We start from the raw sequence: 9799 nt of genomic DNA, 5'->3' as shown, positions 1-9799 counted from the left end.
CCTGGATGCTCCAAGGCCCACACGCGCCCTGTGAGCTCTGCCCTGAGAGCAGCTCTGGGCCAAGCGCAGCCAGGCTGTGTGCAGCCATGAGCTTCCCTTGGACACGGGCTTGGGGTTTCCTGTGCTTCAGGAGCTGCTCCCACCAATGCAACCACCCCCATCACGTGTCTCCTTCTCCCCACAGGTGGGCCAGCAGGAGCTGCACGCAGCAATGCAGCACAGCCGGACCCTGGCTCCGTCCCAGCAAAGGGACAGGCTGCCTTCGCTGCCCGGCCCACAGAGCTCACGAGCCTCGGAACACGGCATCACAAAGGTACAGAGCTGAGCAGAGAAGGTGGCAAAGCCTCTGCCTGACTCCCTGCAGCTGCTGAGAAGCAGGCGGGAAGTGCTGGCCGAGACCAGGCGGTCTCCGCCCCCCGGCAGGCTGACTGGCTGCTCTGCATGGCAGCCTGCAAGCACATGCCTTGGGGCGTCCCAGGGAGCTGCCTTTGCCCATCTCTTGCCCCATGGTGAGGACCCTTCTCCCCACCCAGCCTTTGGGAGCAGGGCAGCAGCCGCCTGTGTGGGAGAGTGCTGCCATCATCGAGGGCGTCAGGGGCCGCAGGAAGTTTCCATGATGGAAGGATGCAGGGCAGCGGGGGGAACGATGGCAGTAACTTGGCCTTTCTTGTGGGTTTGAGTTGCAGATGGTGGGGGACACTAGCAGGGATGTCACAGTGCAAGCTCTGCATGCCTCCACCGGCCTTCTCAAGAAGGCTCCTTTGAGGCATGGGGAGACACTGCCTGGCAGGACTTATGCGGGAGCAGAGACACCACATCTGCCCGGCTTACCACTGCTCCCAGCCAAGGCAGCTAGGCAGGCACAGGGAGGCCCGGAGGCCTGTGCAGGTAAAAGACCAGGACTCTGTCCTGGGTGCTACAGAAATGCTTCTTGTTCTCATAGCACTCGTGTCCACACAGACCCTAGTCGGTGACAGCCATTTCCTGCTTTGAATAAAACCCTGGGAAGCTTTTCCGCCTGTGTTACTTGGTGTCAGGTAAATCTGCAGAGAAAGACTAGTGCAGGCAATGCCAGTGAAGCCAGTCAGGCCTGGAGAGAAACCTGTTCAACCAGTCCCAGAGCAGCTGGGGTGGGAAGGGGCTTCTGGAGGTCTCTGCTCCAAGCTCCTGCCGCAAGGGGTGGCAGCCAGAGGGGGTTTCCCAGGGCCTGGCAGAGCTCAGACTCTCTCTGTTGGAGCACCCTTAGGCTTCAAAGGCTTTTGGCACTCTCAGATGGGAATTTTCCCTGCTGCCCCTTGTGTCCTTGCCCCTCGTCCTGGCCCCAGGAACCTCGCGAAGGCTCTGGCTCCATCCTCTCCCCACCCTGCCCTTAGTAGCTGCAGGCAGCAGCCAGATCCCCTTGCACCTTCCCTTCTCCCAGCTGAACACACCCAGCAGCCTTGGTGTCACCTCATACATTCCATGTTCCAGCTCCCCACCAGCTCAGGGTCCTCTGCTGGGCTTGCAGCAGTGCGTCTACATCTGTCTGGGACTGGGGAGCCCAAACTGGACCCTGTGCCCAGACATGGTCTCGCCCATGCTGAGCTGCGGGGAAGCAATGCCTTCCCTCACCCTGCTGGCTGCACTCTGCTGCCTCCAGCTCCGCTTGTCCCCAGGACCTCCAGGACTTTTTCTGCAGAGGTGCTCTCTAGTGACTTGGCCCCCGCCCTGCCTGTCGTGGGGCTTATGCCACCCAAGACCAGGATATTTCATGGCCTTGCTTTTCCCAGCAGCATATTTCTGTGTCCTGTCAAGGTCGCTCCGAAGAACAGCCCTGGGTACCTGTGGTGTGGATGAGTGCAGTAATGCACTTCACTCGTAGGAGAGAAGCAGCACTATATTTTATTGCAGTAAGATAGTGACTTAACAAAGTGTAATCATAGATAAGAGAGTGACTTAATGAGGTTTGATGGCAAGTTTCACTCTGTTATTTACTGTGTGGAGGACAGAGTCAGCTGAAAGTGTCAGGGAGACCCTCCTGTTGAGTCACAAGGTTCAGAAAGGACCCCCTTGTTTTCCAACCTCCTCTTCAGAGGAGCCTGGGTGCGGCTGGATCCAATCCTAGTCCCAGACTTGGTCAACAGTTCATGTCTAAAGGAGTGTGTGCGAAGGAGACCCTCCCGTTGAGTCACGAGGTTCAGAAAGGACCTTCTTGATTTCCAAACTCCTCTTCAGAGGAGTCCAGATGCGGCTGAATCCAATCCTAGTCCCAGACTAGGTCAACGGTTTATGTCTAAAGGAGTGTGTGCAAAGTGTGCAAAGGAGAGGAGTCCGGGTGCCTAAGGATTATGTGCACAATCAATCAGAGACATAGCACAGTTTTGCAAAGTTTTGCAAAGTTTCAGCAGTGATGCTGAAAGAGCTATGGAGATGTTTGTGCAATACCTGACAAAGCTTAAAAAAAATTCTTGACCCAAATACCTTCCTGCGATCCTTAACATGAGAGTAATGTTTGTTGTGTAAAAGGCAAAAACAGGTCTTGAGATTTTTGAGATAGTTATTTGGCTTAAATATAGCCCAACTTTTTTTTTAACTCTTGGACATGATGAAGACATGTATAGTATGTGTAACAACAGATCCTCAGCATCAAGATCAAGTGGCTGCAGCACCTCCAAGGCCTGCAGTGTTAAAGAACACTGAATCCAGTGGATTTCTGAATAAAGAGATCCCTCCTGGTCTGCTGGAAGGGGAACTGCTGCAGTTCTCTGTTCGTTGGTCCTGTCAGCAGTGAGGCAGGGCACGTACTTCCAAGAGGCATACACACACACTCTGTATGGACATGGTCGACCACCAAAAAAATCAACTCAGACATAGTACCTTTATAGGCACCACAGAGATGCGTGCAATACTCACAAACATGAACGATACAAATGGCCTGGTCCTGTTCTTGCTCACCAGTTAATCGGACTCAAAGTTTGTAGGACCTTACATGCACCCTCGCACAGGTATCTCTGGTAGCTGGTTGCCTGGACATCTGCAAGCCTTCCACACCTGCACTCATGCAGAACAGAGAGCACACTCACACAGAAAATAGCTAGGAATAGGATTCAATATAATGACAGGCTACACCGCAGAGACCAGGTACACAGCCTGGCCAGACAAGTGTACGTGCCAGCAGCTTACTTGCACATGACTGGCCCCTTTTATTCCCTCTGCCTCCATTTTCCCATGCTGCTTCTTACATGATCCAGCTTGATCCCTCCCTTTTTCCAGCTTTATCCCCTTTGAAATAAACAGCCCATCTCTAAGTGTTCTTTTCTTCATTGATCCCAGTTCTACTGCCTATGTACTCAAGTTTAATATTTCTGATACTGTTAGCTAGGTAACCTCTGGCTCATATGGCGCTTTTGATATTGTAACCTCGGTACTGCTGGTGCTGCAAGAGTCTACTCCCCAAAGGACCCCAATACGCCAGTTATGTGGGAAGCTTGTCCTTTTCTCATATAATTCTCCCTTAACCATCACTGAAATCCAGCCATCCCTCACAGTGCTGTCTGTAACTTGGCAGGGTCTCATTCTGTTCCCTGCAGCGTCCAATCATTTCTCATACCCACTAGTTTCTCACGCCGTGGTCAGTTAGCTCAACTCCAAGCCAGAGCCTAGTTGTCTGCCTGCATACCCTAACCCCATGTTTCTGGTGGAGCTGTGGGCCCAGAGGGGAAGACCCAGGGCCACCACATCCTTCGCTGGTTCAGAAGGACCCAGCCCGGAGCAAGATGACCGAGCTGCCCAAGAGTGCCCAAGTGCTCTGCTGGGCTGAGCTTCGGTCACCCAACATGCCATAGCTTCCCTGGGGACCCCTGTGAGGAGACGGGCTGCAGAGATGAACTGGATCTGGTTCTCCTAAAAAGAGTTCACCTTTGTAGAAGGTCAATCACTCAAACACAAGTAAATGAACTCCTTTCTTGTCCTTGTGCAGGTGTCCTGTCTTGTTATGAGATGGGAGCAGGGCCTTCCAGAGTGGGACATTTCCACTTCTCTTAGATAACCACCTTCCAATGAGACCAACTGCAGTGCTGGACTCAGTCTCCCTCTACTGTTTAGAGAGAGACCACTGGTGATTAGTTTAGTCTAATTCAGCGGACATTTCCCAGGAGTGATCCTGCTGCCTTTCAGGAACTGTCAGCCCTGGAGCTCTGGGAACGTCTTGAGGGTGCACAGGGGACAGAGAAACTCATGTCTTCAGCTGGGCCTCTGTTCCTGAGCTCGGCTTGGCTCCTGGGGCTGCAGGAGCCCATGGCAACCTGGCAGGTGCTGAAGAGAGACAGCTCTGTCCGGGTGCAGCTGCTCTTAAAGGAGGAGCAAGACTCAGGGCACTGCCTGCAGACTCCAGGATGAGATGAGTCACTCAGAAGTTAAAGACAGTTGGGAATTGGAGGATGACTGAGAGCTCACTGCAGGGAGAAATCTTCACAGCCCTTGACATAGTAAGTCTCTGGCTGCAGGGCAATGCTGCTGCAGTTCCTAGAGTGTTCTCGTAAAGCCAGCACCTTCCACAGCTGATAACATCTGTCAGGGCAGCTCTCCTAGCTTCTCCTCTTTGGAGCAGGTGGTGCTTTAGAGCAGGGACTTACTGCCACACCATCAGAGGGACAGGGCATCACAGCTGCCTTCTCCCAGGGACAGTGCAGGGGGTGTGAAGCCAGGGAGTGCACCCAGGTCTGCACAGATTGTAATTCAGAGCACTGTCCCTGCACCCCAGGGTGCCGTGTGCCTGTGGCAGTGACTCTGCCGCCTGCAAGGGCTGGCACTCTGCCTGCCCAGGTAACTCCCCATGGCACTGTGGGGAGAAGCTTGGGGTAGAAGGAGCGATCCCTGGCAGGGCAGGTTTGTTCTCCTGTTGAGAGGGTGCTGCGTGAGTCAGGACTGCTCTCCAGCTCACCCACCAGGTTATTTCTGAGGGGCCTTTTCAAAAGGACAGTCAAGGCAAGCCTTATGTTAAAGACAAGGATCTTTCCTGAATCTCTTTCCTGAGAATGTTTTTGTTTTCCTACTGTTTGCAGAGCGCTGGCAGGGAAAAGACATGGGACAGAGCAACAGCTCCCCGGAGGGAAAGCTGCAGGTAGTGGAGATACAGTCAGAGAATCAGGGGAAACTGAAAACAGAAATACTGTGGGAGGAAGAATTTGGAAAACTCTCAGACAGTCCCTGCAATGCAGACATTTTCCTCTAAGCAACCCCTTGTGTCTCTTCTCCCACCCAGCAGAGCCTCTGCCCTCAAGGCCAGGGGGTCCAGGGCCCCTTGCCAGCAGCCTGACTTCCAGCACAGGAGAGAAGCATCTCTCCCGCAATGTGCCCATTTCCCACTGCACAACAGTCCTGCAGTGTTGCCATCTGGGAGGTGGTGTGCACAGCTGGGTAAAGTGAAGGCTTTCTTGATTGCCCATCTGTCTCTCTCTCCTTGCTTTCCCTTTGGTAGGAGAGTCACGGTATTGCTCCTTGTCTCTTCGCCTCTCCGTGCTGGTCTGGTTCTTGCTCTTGTGTTCTCTGGGTTTAAGGAGGGGGGGTTCAGCTGCAGTGAAGGCATTTACGCTGTAGGTCCTGCATGGAGTTGTCTTTAAGGCAGTGACATGCCCAAGTCCCCTTTCATCCATTCAGGAAATGCATTTCATCTGGTTGGGGAATGATCTGACTCTCCCTTAAGGAGACCCCATTTCTAGCACTCCTGACTGTCTTTGTGGAGTGTCCTGCCAGGCTGCAAGCTGACCTCCAGAAGACCACAGCTCTCCCATTGCACATTTGTCATAGCTGAGAGTCCTTGTGCTGGTCGTGTGAGTCAGACACGTCGTCACACGCTCTGAAGAAGTCTCTCCATATGTGGGCTGAGAGAGAATTTGGAAATATTCGCTTCAAAACTGAAGTCCTCTGCTCTCACCTCAGTCCAGTTTCTTTCTTAGGGTAATTTGTGAGTGTAATTTTCACTTAGCTGGGAGAGGTGCAAGCACAGAGCAATGGAGAGCAAGATTTACGGACAGACCAGATGCCCTGGCTCCATACACAGTCGCCATGAGCCTTCTTTTCTTCTTGGGATGCACAAGTGCTCATGTTGAGAGCACCTGAAATGCCAAAGATTTCTGTCCCATGAAAGAACGCTCCCATGGTGTGATGGAGGCATCTGAAAACTAAAAGAAATATATAACCAGACCCCTCCACTGCATCCCATTTCCTGGAGAAAATGAGTGTTAAAATGTTAATAGTTTTTCCACAAAATAAATGGACGTAATCTGCTGCAGGGTGTGTACATCAGAGCTAGTCACTTCCCAGACTACACTACAGTGTCTGGAGAAAGGGTGCAGATGGTAAACTGATGTGAGGACAGGGTCCATCTCATTGGGAGAGAGACATCTAGAAATTGTCAGGTCAGCCCCTGCCTTCACTTCACTGTTTCTCTCCCTTTTTGGAGTTGGAGCTGGTTTGCCTGAGTCAGATACAGACACCTCTGTTCAAGAGGGCAAGGGTGGGAGGATGAATCCCTCACAAAGATCTTCTCTTTCAGAGACAGCTGGCGTGAGTGCTGTATTTGTCTCACACAGTGATAGAAAGAGAATATTCCCAGTGGGTCACTGGACCAAATCCCCTTCACTCAGCTCACAGTGCCCATCCCCAGGTATCCCCACTGAATGCACAGGGCAGTTCAACAACTCCATTTTCACCCTTTGGCAGAGCAGAACTGATTCCTCTGGAGCCTACAGGCGGAGGCCCCTGCTCTGCACAGCACACAGCACAAACCAGAGGTCAGGAAAGGAGCTAAAGGAAGGTAAAGGACAGAGGAAATGTGCGGGGTAGTATGAGAAGAGGAATGAGATTTGCCCAGAAAAGCCTGTCCTAACTTGTCAATGTCTTTCCCTCCCTGGACAGTGCCTGGCACCAAGAGGAAGCAAATGTCCAATGGCAGCTCCTTCACCGAGTTCCTCCTCCTGGCATTTGCAGACACATGGGAGCTGCAGCTCTTGCACTTCTCACTCTTCCTGGGCATCTACCTGGCTGCCCTCCTGGGCAATGGCCTCATCACCACAGCCATAGCCTGTGACCGCCGCCTCCACACCCCCATGTACTGCCTCCTCCTCAGCCTCTCCCTCCTCGACCTTGGCGTCATCTCCACCACTGTGCCAAAATCCATGGCCAGTTCCCTGTGGGACACCAGGGCTATTTCCTACTCAGGATGTGCTGCCCAGGTCTTTTTGTTTGCTGTTTTCATTTCAGCTGAGTGTTCTCTTCTAACAGTCATGGCCTACGACCGCTACATTGCCATCTGCAGACCCCTGCACTACGAGACCCTCATGGGTGAGAGAGCTTGTGTCAAAATGGCAGCAGCTGCCTGGGCCAGTGGTTTTCTCAATGCAGTGGTGCCCACTGCAAATGTGTTTTCAGTAACATTCTGCCAAGGCAACGTGCTGGGCCAGTTCTTCTGTGAAATTCCCCAGATCCTTAAGCTTTCCTGCTCAGACTCCTACCTCAGGGAAGTTGGGGTTATTGGGGTTAGTCTTTCTTTAGTCGTTGGGTGTTTCATTCTCATTGTGCTGTCCTATGTGCAGATCTTCACAGTCGTGCTGAGGATCCCCTCTGAGCAGGGACAGCGCAAAGCCTTTTCCATGTGCCTCCCTCACCTGTTCGTGGTCTCCATGTTTTTCAGCACTGCAGTGTTTGCCTACCTGAAGCCCCTCTCCATCTCCTCCCCAGGTCTGGATCCAGCACTGGCCGTGCTGTACTCAGTGCTGCCTCCAACACTGAAATCCCTCATCTACAGCATGAGGAACAAGGAGCGCCAGGGCACACTGAAGAAACTGATTCAACTGGTAGTAGTTCAGCAGCAATAAGCTGCCCATCCCTCTTCACAAGTGATTTCTAATTTATCTCAGACAACTCTTGTGCTTTGGGCATTCTCTCTGTGATAATCATGTTTGTACACAAATTTTTGAATTCATCCCACTTTTCCAGAGGCAAAACCCCAGTCTGTCTGACTGGCAGGCCTTCTTTGAAGTATCTGTCACTGTGTCAGACCTGCCCTCTCCAATCAAAGGGGATTTCCTCAGTGCTGTGCTTGAAAGTTGTTTTTTTCTTCCAAAGCTGGGGCCAAGAATATGCTCAAGGACTTTCATCATGAAGGGGCCTGTTGCTTTTCCAAGGTTGTCCATGGGCTTAAGGTAATAAGCTCAAAGAGTGATGTGTTAGGGAATGAGGGCTGGATTCAACTCTCACTTGTGGGTGCCCAGTGCTCCTGATAGTGGTGAATGGTCAAGCAGTATCTGCCTGGGACTGTCTTCTCCCATATGACAGGGCTGGTGACAGGTGCCTGCAGTGGAGACCCTGCAGGCACAGGGAGGGGAGTCGGGAGAGTGGTTCCTGTCACCTTCAATGAAAAACCATGGGCTGACTCTAATGACACACCTGAATGCAGTCTGAGCCATTTGAAATGCCCTGTGATTGCTCAGAGCATCATCCACAGCCACAGATGCCTTGGTAAGGGGCTTACAGGTGCAATGATGCCCATCCAGCTGGGTCTGCTTCAAACCCTGACCACAACAGCCAGAGCAGAGTCACCCTGTGGCCCCAGGGCACCATAAGCCACTTGCTCTACAGAGCAGCACTGCCAGCTTGGAGCCCTGCATGGAGCACAGGGGAGGGTCCAGGAAGAGCAGGCAGGCTAGCACCGATGCACTCACCTGGGGAAAGGCTCTCCAGGGAGCAGGGACATCCCTGGAGAAGAGGAAAGGAGCAATTGTGTGCTTGCAAAGAGAAGTAAATGAGCAAAAGAAATCTGTTTCTCTGTATGTCAACTTAGGGAAGGCTGCTGTGTTGCTGGAGCAGCAGGAGCTGCCTGAGGAGCCCTAGGGCAGGGACTATTGTGCTGTCCTGGAGAGAGGGGTTGGCATGCGGACTGCAGGCAGCATGGGGGTAGGGAATCTCCTGGACACAAGAACAAAGGATACAGAGTGTCACCGTCCTCTGTTTCCTTGTGCCATTGGGGCCAGTTCCAGCTTGGAGGCTGATGGGGAAGCTGACACACACCCCTGACCCCCAGAGCTGCTGTGCTTTCAAGGGGCCTTGGGCTGTGGTGTGAGTGCCTCTGTGCTGCAGAAACACTGGCCATGACCTGCAGTATTTCTCAACATTTCTCCCTGTACTTAAAACTTTCTTTTTATCTCTTTAGCAATGGGGAGAAGTTCCTGCTCCTGGACCGGGGAAGAAGGCACCAGTGACTGCCAGCCCCGCCCCCACACTCAGAATATCCTTCTGTTAAACTAAGTCCCTAGGTGATCAGCTCTGCAATGGAACAGCCCGTATGTCCACACTTTTCTCCAGTCCAGGAATATGGACTGCATTTGGGAAGGAGATGGCTCAGGGCAGGCACAGAAATGTCTCTGCTTGCCACCACCTGCCCCAGGGATGAGGAAGAAAAGAGGTGCTGGGGCCAGTGCCCGCTAGCGGTGTGGCTTTCCCTGTAAGGCCTCTTTTCTGTTCCAAGCTCTGGGGACAGAGGGGCTCACTGGCTGCAACCAGCCTGGATACATGGAGTGGCAGAGCTATAGGAGCAGAAGCCAGATTCTCCCTGCAGACAGCTGGACGGGGACAGATGGGACCTGGCCCTTCCTCTTCCTCCCAAGCATGTCAGTCAAGGAAGTGCTGGAAGAACAGGCCTGGAGGGTTCCTCGTGGCACTGCATTGCCTGAGGTTGTGACAACTGACCAGCCTCTTCCTGCAAATGCTTCCCAGGCCAAGCAGCTGGGGACAAGCAGCTGGCAGTGCTTATGGGAGTCCA

At 52.9% G+C, this 9799-nt stretch overlaps 1 protein-coding gene across 1 annotated transcript; it reads left to right on the top strand.

Annotated features, from left to right (window-relative positions):
• Window positions 1-7265: 7265 nt before the first annotated feature.
• Window positions 7266-7856, top strand: LOC135324345 (olfactory receptor 14A16-like). Its single transcript, XM_064500389.1, has one exon. The coding sequence runs from the start codon at window positions 7266-7268 to the stop codon at window positions 7854-7856; it is 591 nt and encodes a 196-aa protein (XP_064356459.1).
• The last annotated feature ends 1943 nt before the right edge of the window (window positions 7857-9799 follow it).

The sequence above is a fragment of the Dromaius novaehollandiae genome, chromosome W (assembly GCF_036370855.1).
Source record: "Dromaius novaehollandiae isolate bDroNov1 chromosome W, bDroNov1.hap1, whole genome shotgun sequence".
In the NCBI taxonomy this organism is placed as follows: Eukaryota; Metazoa; Chordata; class Aves; order Casuariiformes; family Dromaiidae; genus Dromaius; species Dromaius novaehollandiae.
This window is presented reverse-complemented; position numbering and strand designations above follow the sequence as displayed.